This window comes from Monodon monoceros, unplaced genomic scaffold (genome assembly GCF_005190385.1).
Source record: "Monodon monoceros isolate NGI ecotype Baffin Bay Population unplaced genomic scaffold, NGI_Narwhal_1 Super_Scaffold_12, whole genome shotgun sequence".
NCBI lineage: Eukaryota > Metazoa > Chordata > Mammalia > Artiodactyla > Monodontidae > Monodon > Monodon monoceros.
Window position 1 is genome coordinate 5,240,651 of NW_021703768.1, and position 23,003 is coordinate 5,263,653.

The following is a 23,003-nucleotide window of genomic DNA, read 5'->3' on the forward strand; positions in this document are numbered from 1 at the left end:
GGGGGAGAGATGGGGAGCGACAGGGAGCGATTGGGAGAGATGGGAGGTGATGGGGAGCGATGGGGACCAAGGGGGAGTGATAGGGAGAGATGGCGAGCATTGGGGAGCGATGGGGAGAGACGGGGAGAGACGGGGAGCGATGGGGCACGATGAGGAGCGAGGGGGACCGAGGGGGACCGAGGGGGAGCAAGGGGGAGAGATGGGGAACGATTGGGAGCAATGGGGCGCGATGGGGAGCCAGGGTGAGCGATGGGGAGCGAGGGTGAGCGATGGGGAGCGAGGTGGAGTGAGGGGGAGGAATGGGGAACGTTGAGGATCGATTGGGATCATTGAGGAGCGATGGGGTGCGACAGGGAGTGATGGAGAGTGATGGGGAGAGGCAGATGAAGCTTCGCTCGCTCGCCCACTGGTTGTCTCCTGCTGTGCGGCCCAGCTGTCCGTGGCCCGGGGGTTGGGGACCCCTGATATACAGCACGGGAGGGTGAGGTCATGAGTAACCAGATTCATCAAGGGCCTAGACAGACAGACAGACAGGAGAGAGGGGAGACCCAGGATAAGAGTTTGGTGAAGTGAGAAGTCAATCAGTGACACCTTTGGACTGGCCAGATGCTGGTGTTCCGAGGACAGGGGGCGGGCCTTAGATGCCACCACTTGGCAGCCTGGATCTGAACGTAGTGATGACACAGCCCTGCACCTCTGGTTTGGGAGGGGGTGGTACCACGCAGGGTGAGCAGGGCTGGTTAGAAAGAAGGTGGCTGGTGGGGCCACTTCCTCAGTGTTCTACTTGTTTTGTCAAAGAGTGATCCACACTCCCAAGGGCTCTGTGCTTGTTTGGTGCTTTGCTGTTGCATCTTAAGATTCTTCAGAAGTTTTGAACAAGGGGTCTGGCGTTTTCGTCTTACACTTGGCCTCACAAACTGTATAGATGATCCTGGGGCTGTAAGGTGCCAGTTACTGGGACTGTAGTGTAGAAACTTTTAGGAAGCAAATCCCTGAGACCACAGGAACTGTCTCACGTGACAAGGAGCTACAGCTGCCAGATGTTCACAAAATACCCCACACTCCCCTGGAGAGGGCTCTAGCAACCAGGAAAGTCTTTTAAAATTGTGCTTCAGCTTTAACAATCATATCAGTTTTGCATTCTATTCCAAATTATGCTTGTTTTCAAACAAAAATGGGTTCTTCTGGTTTCTGAGTGAACTCCATCTTCCAGAAAGAAGTAACATGCTTACTCCCCGAACTTAAGAGTTGGGCTATAAGCAAAGTCACAGGGCCTGCTCCCGATCCCTGGGGGAGGATCAAAACCCCACCATTGCCTAGGGTAGTAAGAAACACCAAGGCAAAGGCACGCTAGAACCAAACACAGTAGACATGACTGGGCAGACGGCAAGGTGGCTCCTACAAAATACCTCCACACAGGATGCCCCAGGAGACGGCATTTCTACTCCCGTAAGAAGGGTCTATATCATAAATAAATATGGCTGGAAATTCCATTTGGGCCTAAACCACAGACAGGGAAAGACAGACATCTTGTGGGCTTATGTTAGCATTACATCACAGATGTGGAAACTAATATAACTCTATCAGATAATAACACTGAGTTGTAGAGTGCTAGAGTTGCAGCTACTCCATAAGACATCTCTCAGGGTTTTAAAAGAAAGAAGAAACATAGTTTATTTTTCTTATGGGTAAATGCAACAGATGAAAGAATAGCTCTTCATAAAGCAAAATACAAGAACATTCAAACAACAAACAACTTTCCATTTTGAGTTCCTGTGATGAAAGCCTTGACTTCTAGACAAAATCTACTAGCCATTTCAGTGGAATCATGTTAATAAATTAAATAATCAATTTAATTAAACTTTTAATTATGTTATACTCTAAAGCTTTAATTGTGAGAAGTTACCAAGTATCTGGGAGATGGTGATGAGGGTGTAGGGCAAGAAGTGAGACTTTTATAGTTATTTCTCCTCTAAATAACTGGACTCTACAGGCAAGGGGTCCACCAAATCAGAGTCAGAATCTAGACATCTCTCCAGGTCTTAGGACAGTCTGACAGAAAAACACAGCTTTCCTTGGAATTTTGACCAAAAAAAAAGCTAAAACACCAAACAAAACCAATTTTTTTTTTTAATGAGTAGGCTGCGGATATTATTCCTCTATTTTCCAAAGTGGATAACACCATCAATGAATTGCTAATACCTACCCTCTGTACAGAAGATCCTATGGACTTGGCCCTGTCCTTGTCATTTTACACTTAAATTATAGCTAATCCTCTGTAAGGAAATACCAGCTCAAATAGGTCACTTGCTAGACTTTAAGGCTAGGCGTTTGGTTCCAAAGCCATTGCTCACAACTTTCTGCAGTGTAGACGTTTGCTTGCTTGTGTCCATCACAATGACAAAACAGGTGTGGCCCATCATGTGGGCAAGAGGAAAAATGTTATTTTCAGATTCCTTAGCTAGTGGCCAACATCAGTTACCATCATGAACTACAATGACACTTGTTTCTGTACAGCCCGCCAGGTAAGAATGATTTTTACATCTTTAGAAAGTTTTTCAAAAACAAACAAAAAATGACACAGATATGAAGTAGAGACCTGCATATTTATGGCCCCAAAAGCCTAAAATATTTTACTGTGTGGCCCTTTATGGAAAGTTTGCCCACCCTACATTACACAAACCAGACTGTTCTTTTTTTCTTTTCTTTAAATATCTTATGAGAAAGGTAGAAGTTGAAACAAATGCACTTCCACTTTTGAATGCAAGTGCTTATTCTCTTTCACCTTCAATTAGCTGCAGCAAATTTGACTCACTCTGACATCCATGGAGTACCTACAGTGTACAGCACTTTGCAGCGTTTAAAAGGAAAAAGCACCTCTAAGACATAAAAAGCACCACAGTACAAGTCAAAATGTGGTGTTATTTAAAAAAAAAAAAAAATTGCTCAGTGCTAAGGGATAAAAAGGGACCTAGGTATTACTTGCAGCTGTGGAGGTAAAACGTGGGGCCCGGAACAGGAGGACGACAGACTGTCAAGCTGGGGGAAGACAAGGGCAGGGGCCCAAAGGCAGGAAGGTAGTAGTGAGGGTTCCCAGTTCCAGCAAGGGGAGGTGCGCTGTGTGTGTGGGTGCAGTGCAGAGGGAGATAACGCCGGAGGGTAAGCTGGTGTCTCCTCCACGAAGAGACTCTCGAAAAAACACTCATTTGGGAAACCTTAAATAAAAAGGAAGTTACTCTTAAGACCAGTTGTCTGGGATCAGAAACCAGAAATGGAAAGTCACCAGGACCGCAAGGGCCTCCTTTCCCCTTTCTCTTCCAAGGTACACCTGCTTCCCCGCTGTCCATCTGCTTACTTCTCCTTTCACTTTTAAACTTACTCTTGCTTTCTTCGCATCCCACAGCACCTCTTGAGACAAGTACAGGTGCGTCTTAAGTGCCCACGACAGGTAATCTAGGGATGTGCTGGATACCTTGCCCCTCCACCTCACAGCAAGCGTCAGCCACAGAGCATGTAAGCAAGGGCAGGGGTGCGATATTTGGAGAGGAACCCAGAATGCTTTCTTGGAAGGGGTGTTTTCAGTTGCAATTTCCATCCTGTACATTTAGGAAGGAGCGGGTAAGGTCTGGACGTCTCCTTAACACATACAAAGCTTGTACTGAATGCTAAGAAGTTGGACTTTCTAGCCAGACGTCGGGAAGCCACGGGAGGCTTCCGAGCAAGGTACCGATGACAGCAAGCTGTGATTATCAAAAAGATTCTGGTGGCGGTGGGTATTGGCATACAGATGCGAAAAACTTCGGTTCAAACAAGAAGATCGGGACGTGAATGTATCCAGGAACTGCGGTCGGGTGAGGATTTCTTTTATTTTTTCCCTTTCCAAGAGATTTAAAAAATAAGACTTGGTAGTAGCTAGCAATTGGTGGCAGAGTCGCCGAGGATTCGGCCAGGCGCTGTGCTTGGCACCTAGTGGGTGGCGGCGCCCACAGCCGAGGCTTCAGGGACGCGGCGGGGATGGGTCTGGAATGCGGCCGAGGAGCGCCGGGTCGGACGGCAAGTGGACACAGCAGGCGCTGTCGGGAAGAAAGACGTTCCCGGAAAAGGACTGGTCAGCGGCGACGACAAACAAGGCGAGGCGCCAAAGCGCACCGGGCGCGGCCGGAGGAACCACTCGGTGTCCGCCCGCCGCGCGGGGCGTTGGGAGCTGTAGTCCTGCCGTCTCCTCCTGGACCCGGCCGGACTCGGACAGCGCCCATTCCTCCACTTAAGAATCGCGCACTGACCCGTCCGGGTGCGGGGTCCTTCAAGACCATGAGGCGCCGGAATGACGTCATTCTCAGGTCACCTCTCCTTCGTTGAAGGTTTTAGGTGTCTATGTGAAGTGTGCCACACAGCAAGCCGGCAATGAAAGAGTAAACCCTACACTGTGGAAGAAGGGCCCCTCCGATGTCTCTTCTCTCCTCGACGTTTCCTTCGCACCTGTCTTCCCAGCCGCATCGGCGCGGCTCCGCTCCCTATTTTGCTCAGGCAGCGCCTCAGGCAGCCCCGCGCCGCGGCGAGGGGCGGAGCGAGCCAGGGCGGGGCGGGGTCCTGGCCGGACTGCGTCGCGCTCGGGGGCCGCGCCGGGTATCGTTTCTTTCTAGTGCCCGAGGCAGCTCTGGCTCGGAGAGTGGTTTGTCAGCTCCACGGGGACCTCTGTGCACGGATGGACCCGCCCGGACCCGGCGGGAAGCGGCCTGGCAGGCGGCGGCCCCGGCGGCGTCAGCAGAGGCAGGACAGGGCCGAGGTCGCGGGTCCCTGAGGCGCGCGGGCTCACCGGGCCCGGCGGCGGCACCATGATGCCGGGCGAGACCCACTCGGCAGCGCCCGGGACGGCGGCGGACCTCTCACGCTGTCAGGGCTGCGCTTCCCTGCAGCAGGTACGGCGTCTCCCCCGGGCCGAGGGTGCGGAGGGGCTGGGCCGGCCGTTCAGGGCTCCGGCTGCGGGTCGGGCCGCGCGCGTTAAGCTTCCGTGCGCTGCTCCCACTCCCGGGAGGAAGCCCCCCTCCCCCCTGCCGCCCTTTCCTTCAGTTGCTTTGGAAACGGCTTCCTTTGCGTTATTTAGGTTTAGGATCCAGGATTCATTTACTGGGATGCAGTGGTTGGGGAGCGAGTTCTGGAGGGCCCCCTGCTGCCTTTACGCAGTCTCAGGGCTCCCCAGGGCTGACTTGTAGGTAGATGAGGGATGGTCAAAATGACAAGCGAAGCCACCTTTCCCAGAATAAGCTTTTTTTATTGTGCTGGTCTGTCCTTAAAATATTTCTTGCCTGGGGGCAGGTTCTTATGCGGCCTGCGGATTGGCCGAGAGGGTCGTTCATCGATTAAAGGCATGACGATACTGGAGGTCCCTAACTGTAGCGTGGTCTGTGCGCTACCGTTACAGAAGAGCTGCTAGTGTGTGGCCCCAGGTCTCACGGAGTCGTGGAAATAGTCCCAAGCAGTCGTTTCCAGTAGACTCTCCCAGGTACCTGATATCAGGAGTCTCTCTTCTGGCTATCAGTGTCTTTAATGGTAAAGCGGAACTGTCTGCCACGGTATTGACATGTAACTAAATTGTCACCTATTTTACTTAGTATTTTAGGCACCACGGACGTAGTGGTGAACAAAGTAGGTAAGATCTGCTGTCATAAATAAGATACATGTGTGCAAATAGGACTTTAGAAGGTTTTAAGTGTTAGGAAAATAAAGGAGGAGTTGGAGTGGTGGTTTTGTCTCTTGGCTGGGGTGGCAGCAGGCAGGGTGATTTTGAAGTGGTGGCATTCGGACACCTGAATGATGAGAAGAAGCAGACTGGCAGAGGTGTGAGAGGAGTTTTCTAGGTAGAGGGCTTAACGGGCGAGCGATTATTGACGTGAAAAGGAGCAAGGTGTCTTTGAGGAGCAGAATGAAGTCTGGTTGGTGTGAGTGTAGCGCAGAGGGGAGAGCACTGATGAAACCAGAAAGGAATGTAGGCTAGATAAGCTTAGGGTTTTGTTTTGTTTTGTTTTTAAACTGCATCATCTATGAACTGATCCCAAACATTTAAGGGCTGAGAGCAGGGGAGGGAGAAAAGGAAGTCATGTGCTGGCACTCTGAAACAGAGGGGCAGCTACTAGTAAAATAATTGTCTGAGCTGAGCTGCCGCACGTAGGCATTTAGAACGTGCTTTTGTTTTTTCCCCTCAAAACCCAGGAACGTGAGTGAAGTTCTCTTGACTCTTTCACGAGTTATATTTATTCTTTGGGCCGGTTTATTTACTCAAAAAATATTTATTGATCACCTGTTGTGTTTTAGGCAGTGCAGTTACACAGTGGGGGGAAAAAGCAAATATTCTCCATCTCTTGGAGCTTTCATTCTAGGAGGTGGGGGGAGGAGACAGATTAAACAAGTTATGTGAGAAGGTAATAAATGTGCTGGAGATAAAGTGAGCAGAGAAGGGGGGAGAACAAAAGGGTGAGGAAGGGGCCAGGGGCTAGTGGAATTTAAATAGGGAGTCCGCACAGAGGTTGTATTTGAGCAGAGTTGGTGAGAGTAAGTTCTGTTGATGTATTTGAAGAAAAGCATCCCAGACAATAGAAACGTCAGGTGTGGTGGCCTGACGCAGGAGCTTGACTGGTGTGCTCGGGGAGAGCGGGAGGCGCTGTGGGCAGGGTGGAGTGCATGTTGGTGTCTTGTCTGCTTGGGGCTGCTCTAATGAAGTCCCATAACGTGTGTGGCTTGTCAGCGACAGGAATTTATTTCTTACAGTTATGGTGGCTGGGAAATCCAAGATCAAGGGACTGGCAGCTTTGGTATCTGGTGAGAGCAAGATGCCTGGTTCATGCCTTCTTGCTGTGTCCTCACATGGCAGAAGCAGGGAGAGAGCTCAGAGCTCTCTGGGGTCTCATTTATAAGTACACTAATTCCATCCATGGAGGCTCTGCCCTTACGACCTGTTCACCTAGCAAAGGACCAATCTCCAAATGGCTAGCATATTGGGGATTATGTTTTAGCATATGAATTTTGTGGGGGACACAAACGACCTGTAGCAATCAGGGAGTTTAATGAAGTCAGAGAGAAGAGAGCTTGACTGTGGGAGCCCTTAGAGACCATTGTAAGGATTTGGGCTCTTACTCTGAAAGGATAGTGAGTCCTGAGAGGCTTTTGTGCAGGAGAACGACTGGTGTAAATTATCTTGTCCAGTTGTGGATCTGATTTTCCTTCAAAAACCTGGTCTACCCGTAGTAGTCCCCATCTTGGTTCAAAGTAGCAACTGTATCCTTCTGGTAGCTTAGGCCAGAAACTAGATGTCATCCTTGGTTCCTCACTTTTCTCTAACAACCTGCATCCAGTCCATCAGCTGATTCTGTTGGCTTCTTTGTTAGCCACCCATTTCTCACCATCCCCACTGCTTCCACCCTTGTGTGAACTGCTGTAATCTCTGGCCCCGGGGGTTTTTGCAGTAGCCTTCTGTCGCCGCCTCCCTTCCTCCCATGCCACATTCCTGCTACTGGTTCTCAAAACAGCAGTACAAGTTGTCCCGTGAAGTCCCTAAGTCCCGGGGTCTGCAGGCCTTTCTGTAAGGGGCAGCATCATAAATATTTAGGTGTTGTGGTCCCGTTCACAGATACTCAGCTCTGCCTGCATAGTGTAAAGATGACCACAGATAACACTGAAGGAATGGGTGTGATTATGTTCCGTGGAACCTGATTTGCAAAAACAGGCCAAGGGCCTTAGTTTGCAGACCTCTCTCCTAGATTGCAGTACTCCATTGCATTTGGGTTTTCTGTTGCCTGGAATGCATTTTTAGGGGAAGAGAATGGTTAGTTGTGAGTGGAGTCCATGGAACAAGTCTTTAATATTGCAAAGTAAGGCTGGAAAAGTAGGTTCCTGGCAGATTATGGAGGACCTTGAATGGTAACCACCTTAAAGTTTTGTGCTTAATTCCGTTTGCATCATGAAGAGTGAAGGGTTTTGTATGGTTACTACACAAGAGCAGTGTTTGTAGTAAAAATAACCGGTGGCGGTGTGCATGCTGGATTGAGGAGGTAAATGATTTCACTAATGCATGCTAGTGGTAATAAGAGGGTGGCTTAACTGAAGGGTCTTGGGATTGAGAATAGAGAAGAAGAAGGTTCTGAATGTGAGAAACTGCAAAGAGTGGACAGATATCGAGTCAGGAAAACAGAAGGTCCAGAGATTTAAATCCTGAGTGACTCTGAGAACTGTGGTAGAGGTAGGAAAAAGCAGACACCAAGATGGGAGAGACGTTGGAAATGTAGGAGCGAAGCTTTGGAATGACGTCAGCATAGTGGATTTTCAGCTGTTTTCACATTTGTTTGTAGTGCGAGGTGCTTCCAAGGTACTGTGATATACTTCCAGGGAAATAGTGAAGCAGCTAGGTCAGATGGGCACTGAGTTCATTGTAAGAATTTTATTTGGAGAGGGAGAGAGAATGGAGAAGTGTGTTCTGTCTCTTAAAAGAAAACCAGCGGGCTCATGACTACGGTGAGCATGGAATGGTGAAGCAAGGAGAAACAGAGGTAAACAGGAAGCATACGGAAATCAGGATGAGAAAGATGGAGGGCAGAGAACAGGCGATGGCATTTGCCAGGTAGAAGGTCCATGATCGGTCACCGGTAGAAAAGAAGTTTCTGCAGGGTTACATAGTGTCACAGCAAGTTCTGTATTTCAACTAAAATTGTACCAGGGAGAAATGGAAGAGGTTCTGTACATAGAGGAGGCATCGTGCTGTATAGCTCTAACACACTGAGACTTGTGGATCTTGCAGAACATATATGAGCACATTACAAGCGTCTTGCCTGCACGAGCCCTGGCATCAGTGCTGTGGCTTCATTCTGAACCTCCGTGGGAGGCTGGCTGTCTCTGTCCCCAGTGGAACAGTGCTGGGGTGCGCTGCAAGTCTTCCTTCCTGTCTCACTCCTCCCTGCCCTCTTTCTCTTTTTTTTTTTTTGGCCATGCCCACAGCTTGTGGGATCTTAGTTCCCTGACCAGGGATTAAACCCGAGCCCTCAGCAGTGACAGTGCAGAGTCTTAACCACCAGACTGCCAGGGAGTTCCCTGCCCTTTTTTTCTTTAGTGGGTGCGGAGATACCCACTAGTTTCTCTTTTTCTAGTCTCTCACATCACCGTATCTGTTTGCTCATCCTTATTGGTTATAATGGTTTATCACTGATCTGTAGCCCAGTGTGCATATGGGTTGCCGAGCTTTGGGAATCCTAAACCAAGGTAGATCCTTACTCTGGTGATATTATGTGCAATTAAACAAGTCTTGGGTGGTTTTAAGTCAAGCTGGCATAAGTCCCTTTAATTCTGGTGAAGGAGAGGCCCTTTTATTTTACTAGTTTCAGCCATTGCAGAGTGAGACAGTTTAACTCCCTTGGGAATCCAGGTGGGTGTTTGAAGCACATAGTTATACTGTTTAGCTCATGTAACTAGAATACAGTCAGAACAAATGGTGCTTGGTTGTCCTTGGAGCAGGTTTGAGCGAATTATTTATATAAACTTTTGTTGAACTCCCATTTGATAATCATCAGTGGTTTGAACTTCATCATTTGGAACTTGAAACATACTTGTCCCTAGACATAATGATTTGTAAGTGGTTATAAAGAATGCTTACAAAATTGTAATTCATTCATTTAGTGAACATTTTTTGAGCGTCACTGTGTCTGTGATGCCGTGGCATGTGTTGGAATACAACCATGAACAGAAGAGGCATGGAGCTTGTGTTGTGGCTAAAGTTACGGATGAGTGAAAAAGCAACCACCATATAACTGTAGTGTAATAAGTACGCATAGTTATTGAAAAAAATTTGAGGAAAAGTGGACCTGCACAGGTCAGATACATGTTGGTCAACTGTACTATTTTAGGGGATGTTCAGGGTAGGTACCTTGGGAGCATCAAGGACGGATGGGTGAAGGCTTTGCAGCAGAAGTGAGTCTAGGCCTGAAGGTGGTTCCTGACTAAATAAGAGGGAAGCGATGGAGGGAGAGTATGGACAGAGGGCGCATCATGTCAAAGACTAGGAGGGGAGAATGGAGTCTGTGATAGAGTAAGCACAAAACAAAAGGCGAGGAGAGGAAAACGAGGCCAGCGAGGCTGGAGCCTGCCTTCCCGGGCGCCAGAGCCTCTCAACTCATCCTGGTGGGTGCGCGCAGGTGAAAAGGGGTGGGCTGTTACCACTGTGCCAGAGGGCGTCACCCGGGGTCCTGCCTAACCGTTCAGAGACACACTCAGCTCTGACGGAGCTCGACCTAGACTCTCAGTTTTAAGTAAGAGCAGTTAATAAGAAGTTAGCAAACAGGAGGAGGAAGTGTGGCTTATCAGAGAGGATTCAAGTTGACCATTTAGCAGATCGCCCACAGCAGAGCAATCAAGGAGATTAGTGTGGTTTTAAAAAAGAATTTATTTTGAAATAATTGAGAACTCATAGGAAAGTTGCCAGAATAGTGCGAAGAACTCTGGTATTCTCTTCACCCCACTCACAGGTTGTCAAGATGGTTGCATTCACTCCATCATGGTGTGCACACACGCACACTTTCCCTCCCCTGCGCACTCCACAGAGTGTTTCCTCGATACCTGAGCACTTGTCAGCAGAATGAGCCACAGCTCTCCAGTCAGGATGTAAGCCTCGGTGCAGCACTTCCCTCCAGCCCATAGACCCATCTGATTGTGCTTATGGTTAGGCCCAGGTGTAGCTTTTCCCTTTCTGGTTCAAGGTCCTATAAGGAAGATGTGTTGTATGTCATTGTCACGTCTCTTCAGCCTTTTTCCTTTAGTCTTTCTCTGTCTTTCACGTTCAGGGAAGTTTGAGTACAGCCTTGTATCCTCTGCGGAACATTTGGCCAGGTCTGGAGACATTTTTGGTGGTTACACTGTATTAGCGGTCCCAAGACCACACCAGGGTCAGTGATTCCCTAGGGGGACTGCTCCAGGGTGTGGTATATTGTAGTGAAAGGATACAAAGGACAGGCGAGTGGGGTGATGTGCAGAGGAAACCAGGTGAGTGACTTGACTCATGAATTCCTCTAGCGGTGTGTTGTGACACGTGTGACGTATCGTCTACCAGGGACTCTCATTAGAGACTCAGAGCCCAAAGACTGCTAGGGGCTGGTCACGTGGGCACCCCCTGTCTAGCATGTACCCAAACTCCAGACTCCCAGAAGGAAAGCAGGTTTCAGCATCGGCTACACTGCACAGTTGAGGTACAGGGCGCCACTCTTGTCAGTTTGGGGAATGGTGGGAACCCTCCAGAAATCCAAGTTCCCAGACGCCAGCGAAGGGCCCACGTCTCCAGCAGGCCTTTCTAAGGACAGCAGTCTCAGGCCACCCTGTGAACTCTTGTCTGCACCACCCCTTGGGGATGAGGCAGTGCTCTGGACACATCGTGAGTAGAAGCTAGGGAAGCTGGCAGGCCTGTCCGTGCAAAGGGCAGTCCCACAGCTAAGTCTCCCATCTCCAAATGTTAGTATAATTTGAGGTCGACTCAGGCAATTTAGTTATTCCATTATCTATATTTCCTTGTTCGCTCTGTGTCTATGTATTGTACTTAGTGGTTTAGTAAAACCGCTTTCCTAACTATACTGCCGTCTCCTCTGTCCACTTCTCAGCCCCCAGGCCCACTGCGTGCTCCGTGCCAAGGCCCCCTCTCCTCACCCTGTGCGCTTAGCCACCATGTTGATCCCGCTTCCCCGAGAAGGGGAGGGGAGACGGGAAGCACAGAGCGCACTGCCTCTCTTTTCCTCGGTGCTCCATGCTCACGGTGACGTTCAGGAGGCTGTTGTATGGCTGAAATGCACAGTGTGCTACGGCGGGGGGCGGGGGTATGGGGAGCGCGTCTGAGTGGCATGGGGGGCGGGGCGAGGGCTGCTCTGGGGGCTGTGTTAGGGAACACGTGAGCGGGTGAGCGTGATAGAGCTTGAGGAGCTTGGCCCGAAGGCAGAGAAAAACAGAAGGTGGGAGTTAGGACAGCAGAAAAGAGAACTGGGGATAAATCTGAGCTTTCCAGTAGATGTTATAATAGAAGTTCCAGAAGGAGAGGACAAGACTGCAGGGAGAGAAGCTGTAATCAACAGACGCCAGGCCACCTTCCCCTTGCCTGGAGAGGAAGAACAACACCCTGGACCCTGCATCCTTCCCTAGAGGCTGGACAGCAGCAGGGAGGGCACACGGTGTGTGTACTCGTAAGTGAACTACTGCCTTCCACCTAGACACAGCCCACTGAGCATTCACAGTTCTGAGATCCATTAGAGACCTTGATTGCAATCAACCTAAGTGACCTTTGAATCAGATTGGAGAAAAACCAAAGAATGTTTTATTAGGACACTGCAGTAACAGACCAGATTCAAGCTGCCACTCAGCCAGGCCATAGGAAAAAAGTTAGGGACTGGAGTGCTGTAGGAAACTAAGAAGTTGTCCTCACTCAGTTTGTGTTTTATTTTCCTGTGTAATGCTATGTTTTGTGGTTTTAAGTCTTTAAAATCAGAATTATACATGAGCATAGTTTAGAGAGACAGCTAGATGTACAGAATTTGTTAGCCCCCAGCCAGTCTGTCCCCGTTCCCTAGAGATACCACTTTTATTTGCACTCTGTTTCATCTGGTTAAATAATAGATGTATATTGCTGCTGCTTGTTTTTCAGTTTTAGGCATATTGTTTGATTTCTGACTTTGGAAGGTGAGGATTGAGCTGTCTTTCTGCCCTGTACCCCAGCACTCCTGAGCATTCCCTCCTGCCCCCCCCCCCCCCCCCCCCAAAAAAAAAGTCCTCTCAGTGTAGCTGTGAATTTCCCTTAGGTCACTATTCGGAGTTGACATCATTATGACCATTTGTTTTTCAGAGCCAAACTATGGAGTAACTTAGGATGATTTTTCCTTACCTGTGTGTTTTCTTGTTTCCCCGATTAATGACTATTTCCTTAATTCAGTGTTTTCATCTTGAAAATGCTAATGAGTGTTCACTATGTGTCAGAGACTGTTAAACACTTTATATGGCTCATTCTGTTTAACCCTGATAGCAAGCCAGTTAGGTAACCCCCTACCCCCGAAACACACACTCAAACCAGTTTCAGTCTCCTTATCTATAACATTGGAAATAGTACTGAGGCAGGGGTAAGTTAAGTCAGTTTGCCCAAGGCACCCTTCCAGGAAGTGGTGGAACAGGAATTTGAATCCAGCTGTGTCTTACCTCTAGAGCCTGAGGTTTCTGGAACGTCTCTGGCACAGTTCTTGACATTACAGAATGGCATCTGGAAGCAAGGCTGGGAAGATGAGATTGACTAGCAGAGAACTCGAAAGAGAATGGGAAAAGAAGGAGGTTATTTAAAAAAGAATCCATTTAGGGCTTCCCTGGTGGCGCAGTGGTTGAGAGTCCGCCTGCACGGACCGGGTTCGTGCCCCGGTCCGGGAAGATCCCACAGGCCGTGGAGCGGCTGGGCCCATGAGCCATGGCCTCTGAGCCTGCGCGTCTGGAGCCTGTGCTCCGCAACGGGAGAGGCCACAACAGTGAGAGGCCCGCGTACTGCAAAAAAAAAAAAATAATAATAATAATAATCCATTTAAATGCGTGATGACGCTACGTGGCGCTTGCAGTTCTCTGCCAGTTAGGTAGAAATATCATCTTAATGCCTTCATTCCACCGATAATTCTGTCGTTTTGTTCTTAAGGGAAAAAAATCCCCTTCTGGGCCTTTAGAGCTGCTCCAGTCTGGTGTGCAGCTGCCTTCCTGGATTCTCTTTACCTCTGTTCTGCGCCCACCTCGTCCTTTCTCAGTTTACTCCAGGATTTGGGTGGAGTGTGTCCACATCCTTTGGCACCTCCCTGAGCAAGGGTGTCTGGGAAGTGAGTTTGTGGAGACTCCAGGTTTGAGAATGTCTGTTTTGCCATCATGACTGGCTGATAGCTTGTGCAGAATTTTACCTTGGAATTCATTTTCCCTCAAAATTTTGAAGGCTTGCTTTCTAGGTCTCTAGATGATAGTTGAAGTCTAAAGCCATTCTGATTCCAGGTTCTTTGTATATGACTTGTTTCATTTTGATTTTTTTCTGTCATGATTCTCATAGGATCTTTGTTTTGTCTCTGATGCTCTGAAATTTTATGTTTATGTTTCATGGTTTGTATCCAGTTTGTATCGATGTGCTGGGCCCTTTCAATTTAGAAACTTCTGGCTTCAGTTCTTGGTTTTTTTCTTCTTGAATATCAGTATTTCTTCAGTGATCTCTCCATTTTTCCATTCTTCTCTTACTGGAACTCTTGTTGGGCATGTGAGACTTCTTGCGCTGACAGTCTGATTTTTATTTTTTCTTCATTCTTTCCTACATCTGTGTTTTGTTTGTTTGTGTTTAAATTTTGGAGGACATTTTTGCAACTTTATCATCAAATCTTCTGAGTCTTTTATTTTGCTTCCCTGTTTTTAATTTAGTTATAACAGTTTTATTGAAGTGTAATTCACATACCATAAAGTTCATCCTTTTAATATGTACAGTTAGGTGGTTTTTAGCATATTCACAGTTACACAACCTGGTCGCCACTTGTAAAACATGTTTACCCTGCCCCGTGCCCCTGCCAAGAAACCTCTTAAGCATCAGCAGACATCCCCCTTCCCCAGCCTGCAAGTCCCTGGCTATCACTAGGCTACTTTCTGTCTCTCTGGATTTGCTTATTATGGACAATTCATATGAATGGAATCATACGGCGTATAGCCTTTTGTGACTGGCTTCTTTCACTGAGCAGGTTTACAAGGTTCATGCACATCGTAGCATGTGCCATTCATTCCAGTTCATTGTCAGATATTCACATTGCATGGCCGTACCACATTTTATTCATTCATCCATCAGGTGATGGTTCATCCATTTATCAGTTGCCATTTAGTTTATTTCCACTTTTTGGCTAGTGTGAATAAATGCTCCTTTACATAAAAGTGTACAGATGTGGCGTGGGCATGTTTTCAGTTCTCCCGGGCATATACCTAGGAATGGAATTGCTAAATCATCTAATTAACTGTTTAGCATTTTGAGGAGTGTCAAATTATTTCCACAGCAGCTGCACGTTTCCTGTTCCACCAGCAATGCTATGAGGGCTCCAGTTGCTCTGCATCCTCACCAGCACTTGTTATTGTCTGTCATTTTGATTTCAGCCATCCTAGTGGGTGTTTCTTTTTAAAAACTTTTTGAAAAACTTCTAAGAACTCTGAGTATTCCTTTTAAAAATAGCTGCTTGTTCTTGTTTTATGAAAATAACATCATTTATCTCAAGTCATGTTAATTAGTACCTTTAAAGGTTTCTCAGTTTTTGTCTACTGCAAGTTGCTGTGGTTCATTTTGTTTTGGTCTCTCTTTCATATTACAGGTTTCTGTCTGATGTTTGGACATCTTTGATTGATTGTTCATATTAAGAGCGGTAGCTAATAGAGCGGTGGCTGGCAATGATGACTGTTGTGGGCTTTTGGACCCTGAGCTTCATTGCAGTAGGTCTGGGTGGGCCACTTCTTGACTGAAGAATATCTCATGTTGCTACTTTAGATCTTGTCTCCAGGCTGGTTAGATTTCCTCAGAGAAAGGGCTTCTAGTCTTCTGCCTGGAGGGCGAAAGGATTGGCTGCCACTGTCTGGGAGCTTAATGGGGAGAAGCAGGCGGTCAGTATCAGCGCAGTTGCTTAGATGTACCTGGTCCCTCTGTTTTTGGTGCATTCCACCTGCCCCAAGTGTTCACAGTGTTCTAGGCAGAGGCTTCTTCAAAAAGCAGACCTCCTCCTGCTGGCTAGGGGTGGGGCAGTTTCCTGGTAGCAGAGCAGAGTGGGGATTTGAGGGTTCATGCTTACCAGGAAGCTTGCAACTAGTTATCTTCTTAGTGACCCCCGCCCAACCTTCCTGAGGACCCTAGCCCCTCCGTGCTTGTTGAAGTTTTGTAGTGTAAACTGAGAATTGAGTGGTTTGTCCCCCCTCGCCCTGCCTGCCTCTCCTGGGTCTGCTGAATCAGTATTCTCAAGTCAGCTTTCCTGTGTTCCTTTGTCTTTTATCCGCTTCTCATCCTTGTGGGTTTGGCCTTTTGGGAAAAGAAATCCCTTGACTTCAGTTTTAGCTGGTTTTAGGGAGGGAGTAAAAGCAGATGCATTATTTACCCTCTCTGCCTAGAAATCTGCCATGTAGAATTTATTTTTTACATAATGAAAGATTTTTTTTTAAATGTGGAAAGCCAGATACACTAAAGTTATTGAATAGTCCATTCATTGCCCTTTGATTTATGTTCAGAGTCTCTACTGTACCCAAGAATCAATTCTAGAATAAAGATAGAAATAGGAAGAAAGGGCATAAAAGTACTAGAAAAACATGTGGAAGACTCCTTATGATTTAGCATCTTAGGTGGGGTAGAGCCTTCTAAATATATTAGGAAACCAAAATTTAAGAAAAATGACAGATTCAACTATGTGAATATTTGAAACTACTGTATTCATATATAGTTGTATATTAATGATCAATTGAGAAACATACATCTGTATATATTTGTAACTTTTGGATCAGATGTTACTGTTCCTCATATATTGCAGCTCATAAGAAAAGTGCAACCACACCAATGAGCAAATGATATAAGGGGCCGTTTTTCTTACTAAAAGAAAAATGATGAACGACCAGAGGAGATAAGGAAGATTTCTCAGTATCACGCATAAAGAAATATAAATGAAAAATATGTCTTCTGAGATTATCAAAGTTCCCAGCTATTACTAATGCAGGGAACCTATTTGGACTTTATCCTAGGGGAAACTAGAAGTATCTCCCAGAGAACTGGGCAAGGAAATACATTGCCTGTTGTTAGTAAAGACTGAAAAGGACCTAACTGGCTTTCAGTGGAGAATTGGTGAATTGAGTACATCCAGATGTATTTTAAATATATAGTGACAGTTCTGAAAGAATATATACAAAAAGTAACAGTGATTTTTGACAGGTGTTGTGATTATGAGATAACATATACTTTTTACTTTATATATTTTAATGTGTAGATTTTTTTTATTTTAGTAAATATGTTACATGTATGACGGCAAAGAAAATGCATATATTAGCATGAAGGAAAATAGTTCTGTAATTCTGAAAATTAGTTAGATTACCTAGATAGAAAAAGATGTTTTGGGGATAATTAATGAAAAATAAGTTATTTCTGAAGTTTATCAGTGAAAAAAGGAGACATTAAAGGAAAAAGTCACTTAAAGGAAAGAAAATCTGTTCAGTTTTAAATTTTAGGAACATTTTGAGCAGTGTAACTAATGTTTTTTTTCTGTCAAGTTGATAGCAGTAATTTAGAGCCACATTTGCAGTTTGTCCCTAAAGTGTAACATAGATCCTTATAAAAAGAAGTTTCACTTAATCTTGGCCCCATTTTAATATTCCTATTTGCTTTTCCCATGTTATTTTTTTTTATTTTGCTGTTTTTAATAATTTACGTGTATTTTTGGATTAAGTCCTTTCGGAAGTAATGTGGAGTGAAGTGTAGACTGATGGTCGGTAGTAATCAGTTAACTAAAGTAATGAATATTTATTGAGTTCTCGCAGTGAAAAAGCACACACAGTCAGAGCATCAGTACAACTGCCTTGCTGTTAGAGTGACGTCATTCAGGTAAAGAAAGAGATTCAGAGAAATGCAGCATGGGCTCAAGGTCACATAGAATCTCTGTGGGTTTATACTCAACATAAATAATAGATTTACGTATTTCCATGTTTATATAATATAGTGAACAGTATGTTTATATTTTATAATAAATGTTACAGAAAAAATAATAAAGTAGTTTATACTATAAAAGCAAATAGCTAACTGTAGCTTTTTTTCTTTCAGAATTTAAATGAATATGTTGAAGCATTAATTACTCTGAAGCAAAAAATTATTAATACAGAGTGAGTATGTTTTCCTCTGTTTGGCCGAACTTCGTGAACCTGACATACAAGCTGGAGCAGATGGTGGTGGTGTTAGACCCCCTCGGGCTGAGAGTGGAACTGGGGTTGCTCACCTGGTGCCCCTGTGGTGTGGGTTATAATGGAACTCCTCAGGGCCTGCCCCAGGCCCTCAGCAGCCAGAGCGCAGAGTCCTAACCACTGGACCGCTGGGGAGTTACCAGTGCTCAGACCTTTACAGCAAGGCTCAGCGGTTAGAACATGATTTTTGCTAAACTGGAATTTTTTTTTAAAGCTGTTTTCTATCTTTAAAGCCTTCTTAGCTTTAGGACTGGACATCAGATTTCTTTGTAGTAAATTTCCTGGTGTGATTGTTTTTTTAATCCTGTGAAAGTTACAAGAATTTGTAGGCAAAGATATTATTTAGATCATAGGAATTTTAACTTAAAAACTCATGTATCAGTGCAGTGCTTTTAAGGAATTTAAGGTGATATGTATATGTGTGTGCATATGTTTAATTAATTAAACATAAATTTGTTGCAGGAAACCTAGGAAGAAAGGTGCCTTGTACATTTGGAAACATGATTTTAACATAGTGTGTTTTCTAGATTGAAAAAGTAACATAACTCTTTTCTTTGTTACAGTAATTTGTTGACAGAATATCAGAAGAAATGTGATGATATCCTTTTACTGGCTTTTTCGTTGGAATTTTTAAGAATGTAAAGGAATGTGAGAAATTTCATAGTTACTATTTGGAAAGCGGTGCTTACAGGCTCCAAGTAGGAAGTGCCCCTGACAAGCGCAGTTGAGCAGCTGTCTTCTACTCATAACACACGTTTAATGGTCAAGGCTGCTGGCCTCCTTGTTATAGAATGTGTTTTGCTTTTGTCATTGATTTTGATTTTCTTAAGGTTTCGTAAGCTTTTTAAAGAGTCGGTCTTTTTCATTTATACTGAGGACATGACCTGTGCTCTTCAGGTTTAGGAATAATGTGAAGCTGAATATGATGCTATGAGAATATTTGGGGATTTCTATAAGGAGTGTACTGTAGGAATATTCAGAATGTGGGAAAATTAACTTTTGTTAATTAGTTTTGTGACTTATAGAGAATTAATGAATATATCCCAAATCAGTGTAAGTTTGTATCCCCAGGACAGTCCTTGGTCTCTGTGTCACTGTTTTGTCCAGTAGCCGTTTAGAGCACCTGCAGGCCTCTGTATTTTCTTGGCAGGGCGGAAGTAGTGGGCACAATCATTCCTCCTACATCTTTTGGTGATACTTACCTGAATTAAGTGTCTCCTGTGACAGTAAACATACATACGTGTGACCCGCAGCCTTAGCTTCAGTATTGGAGCAAATAACTGCTGTTCAACTCTGGCAATAACCTGAGGCCTGTTTCAATATTATTTCTGGCATTCCTAAACTTATATGTAATCACCAGTTATTTGTTTGTGTTGGTACCATTGCATCTAATTTGTGTGATTAGAGTAATAAAATCAAGGCACAGCATTTCGATTTATTTTTAGTATCTCAAGTTTTACATTCAAAAAAATAGGTCTTTGAAAATCTCCTCTTGTGCTTTATTGAAATTATCAGTCAGTTTAACTATAAATGTATGTTATTGCAAGAGTAATATCTTTGATTTTGAAAGCTGTACAGAAACAGTTATTATAAACACTTCTAATTAGCTAAATAGGGAAATAGGCAGTTAATTCCAGTATTAGGAAAATATGTGTTCATTGTATCCTTTTTGGAGAAAATGGTATGAACTTTTTGAGGTAATTGCAAATGTAAGCTAGCAGGGAAATTATTGATTTACTTTTCTAAAATTTATAAAATTTAGAAAATCAAAATTGTTAGAGTAATTTATTAAAAATTGATAAAACTTTTTGATTATTCTTGAACTTCCCTTCTGCAGTGTGCTAATCTGCTTCAGCCTCAACCACAGGTAAATACAGATGGTTTTAAACACGTCTGACTGGCTCACAATAAGTATTCATTGTACCTCAAGTATGCAGTTGTTTGCCCTACAACCTGAGGTGCCAGTGTTGTAGGTTTAATATGGCTTCTCGTGTGACTCGATTCTTTACTCTTTTGTGTAATTCTGACTGTTTTGTTGTTTATTAGTTCCTCTTTGTACAGGGCAGAGAGTATATTTTATTTCATCAGATATTTTTTGAATTTTTCTTTCTTGCAAAGACTGCAGTAATTTAGGGTGAAACTCCTTAATCTTCAGAAGTTTACATTCTAATAGAGGAGGGTACAGATGTGTTGTGACCAACAGACATTTCTATATTGTGATATGAGAGTAGGATTTGACAGGTGGTGAAACTTAAAGGAATGACTTTTTGCTGTCTTAGAGCATTTTACTGGCAGCATGATGGGAAATGAAGTTACCAAATTGTGCAGACTGCGAAAGTGAAAGGTTTTCCAGATTTTACGTTCTCCCTGTATTTCTTTTCTCATTGCTCGTTAAATACATATATATATATATATTTAATTCATTCAGTATTTATATTCATTAAATATATATATATATACACACATATATACGTGGTTTTAGTAAGTACGTAACTCTTATTTGCTGGAGTTGAGCTCTGGACTCTGAGAAAAGAAGGACAGGATGTTTGGGTATTCTGATACATACAGGATTCAAGGTAGTTTTCGTTAGTTGCTTATTGCATTGTCTTTATTCTTGGAATTTAATATTAATCGTATAGTTAATCAAGAATCTTTTTTAATTTAGAGAAGTACATATTTTGACTTATGGTGCATGTTATGATTAATAGGAGTAACTCAGTAAAAAGCTTTATCATATGTTGTAGATGGAACTTTGAATGTTGTTTTTTAAGAATTATGATTTTGCCTATATGTATACTGAACACAGATTATTGAAGTTTTAAGGTGAGTTTTATCTTCAGACAAGATGAAATTGTTTTATCGTCAGTAGATAAAATTGTCACAGTTTTCTTTAACAAGTTTTACAGCTGCAGTTTGCAAGAAGGTAAGCTAGCTACCTGTTTTCCTAGTCTATTTGGGGTAGACACTTATCGGACTAGATTTTTACACAGATTCAACAAAGTGCCACATAGAATTGACCCATTATGTAGACTGTTTCTTTGATGCTTATAATAAAAGAAGATTCACATTTTCCTTACTATTGTCCAAATTAATTTCTTACCGAGGTCTTAAATTACAGCCTAGTGTTTGATTTTTCAGTAAATTTTACTGATCTTGTGGCCACTGAGATGAAGTTTATTGCTATCAGTTATTGTTGTCTCTGTGAATTGGATAGTTTAAAGTGGTTGTTTATCCTGTATATTTTGATCAATTTAAAGTAGTCTTACTTAGAATTTAGTAATGTTTTATACTCTGATTACATTTATCAATTAGAAGGCGGCAAAATATGGTTATAAAATGACCACACAGTTGCCTATCACTGAATTGAAATCAGTGGTGATGAACTCAGGATTGAAGAGCCAGATCACCTGGCAGATCATCTAAGTGTCCTTGTATTCTCTAGCAGATTGAGAGCCTATTGCGCTTGCTTCTCATATGGTTTTGGATGTACTTTTATTAGAAATAGACTCATGTCAGAAATAAAAAGTGATACATAAATCATTTTGGTACAAATAGAATGCATTTAAAAAGAGAGATTCTTTGTTTTTAGGTAGAAATAAAATTGAAACCAGTAGATACATTTAATAATTCACTGTAGATACTTTTGCATAATAACGTTAATGCATTGTCCATTTTTAGAGAGAATATTACTCTGCATCACCAAGTGGAACAGATGCTTCAAAAAATTTCTCCTCTGCAGAAGTGTCAGGAAGAACTGGGATCTTTAAAAGCAGAGTTAGAAGAGAAAAAGGTACCTAAAGTAATTTTCCTACAGAAGGTTGTCGTCAGTAAATTAAGATCTACTTATTTACTATAATTGGGATAAGGGGACATTTTATGCCTTAACAAAGGAAATAAATGATAGTCAAGACTCTAAGTGTATTGCTATACTTAGAGAACATTGAATTAGTTGATTGATGGCTTGGTCCTTACGGTAATTATTAGTAATTAGTGTAATGCTGTATTAGTTGCTTATGCTTTTTGAGAGGTTCAGTAGAGGAACCTTTTTAGCTATGAATTTTTATGACTTTATGTGCCCTGCATTGCTTGCCTTTTCCATTTTTCTTGCTGTAAGTGTAAAGTAACCTGCAAAAGTTCAAACTTAAATTACAGAAATTATGTTTTCCATTTCAAAACCCAGTTACACTAAGTAAAACTATTTTAGATGCTATAAACTTATTTTTACTATAAATTTTGTTTTTTTGGAGCCTCAGAAGAGAATTCATGGCTTTTACAAATTAAACTCTGAAGCCAGTGAAGTTAGGTGGTTAGCATTAGGCAAGTCGTTGACAAGCCAGAATGATTCCTGTCTCCTCGGTCTGATAGTATTTGTGCCTCCCAGTCTTCAAATTGTTTCATTTTAGGATGCCATGCACCTCTCTGAGGTTGACATACTCAAACAGTGCGTCGATTTTCCTATTTCTATAGGAAGTATTATATATTTAACTATGCGGTGAAAATTAAACAGAAACAATCAAGATGTTGAATTTTGTCTACCTCTGACTACAAAGTAATGTCATCAGCCATACCTGAGAGGAAACATGAACATTGGAATCACAGCTGAATAATAAACCTAAATAGTCACTCTTTCACTGTGACGTTCAAAGAATTACTCAGTGTCTGGATCCTCAGACCCCTCATCTGTAAAAAGGGGTCATAAAGCCCATCTCTCAGAGCTTTGGTGACCGAAGAGCTATACACATTATATTGTACTGTGTTGTCAGGCTCAGTATGTTTCTTTCCCTTTCCATTGTGTCCATAGGGTATACATATTGATTGGTGTTAACATATTTTCCCCAATTATCATTAAGTATAATGTTTTATTTTATATTTTTGCATAGTAGTAATAATAGCTTATATTTATTACCTATAAAATTTCTTTAGGTTTTGTTGAATTTTAATTGGCTGCAACAAAAATATTAGCTGTTCGATATTATGAAGATTTGGGGTTATTTTAAAATTAGTATATTTTAAGTTTTATAGCTCTGTTT

At 43.6% G+C, this 23,003-nt stretch overlaps 1 protein-coding gene across 3 annotated transcripts in view; it reads left to right on the plus strand.

Moving 5' to 3' along the window:
* Positions 1–4,615: 4,615 nt before the first annotated feature.
* ICE1 (interactor of little elongation complex ELL subunit 1) overlaps positions 4,616–23,003 on the plus strand; it is a 58,312-nt gene continuing 39,924 nt past the window's right edge. Inside the window, exons 1-5 of one of the 3 annotated variants that reach the window (XM_029216922.1) lie at positions 4,616–4,919; positions 17,837–17,895; positions 18,537–18,571; positions 20,878–20,896; positions 21,652–21,763. In XM_029216922.1, coding sequence (XP_029072755.1) covers positions 4,836–4,919; positions 17,837–17,895; positions 18,537–18,571; positions 20,878–20,896; positions 21,652–21,763 — 309 coding nt within the window. In that variant the 5' untranslated portion in view covers positions 4,616–4,835. Of the gene's footprint in view, positions 4,920–12,109; positions 12,189–17,836; positions 17,896–18,536; positions 18,572–19,796; positions 19,841–20,877; positions 20,897–21,651; positions 21,764–23,003 lie in introns of those variants that run through there. The other 2 variants (XM_029216924.1, XM_029216923.1) reach the window with 2 other exon arrangements.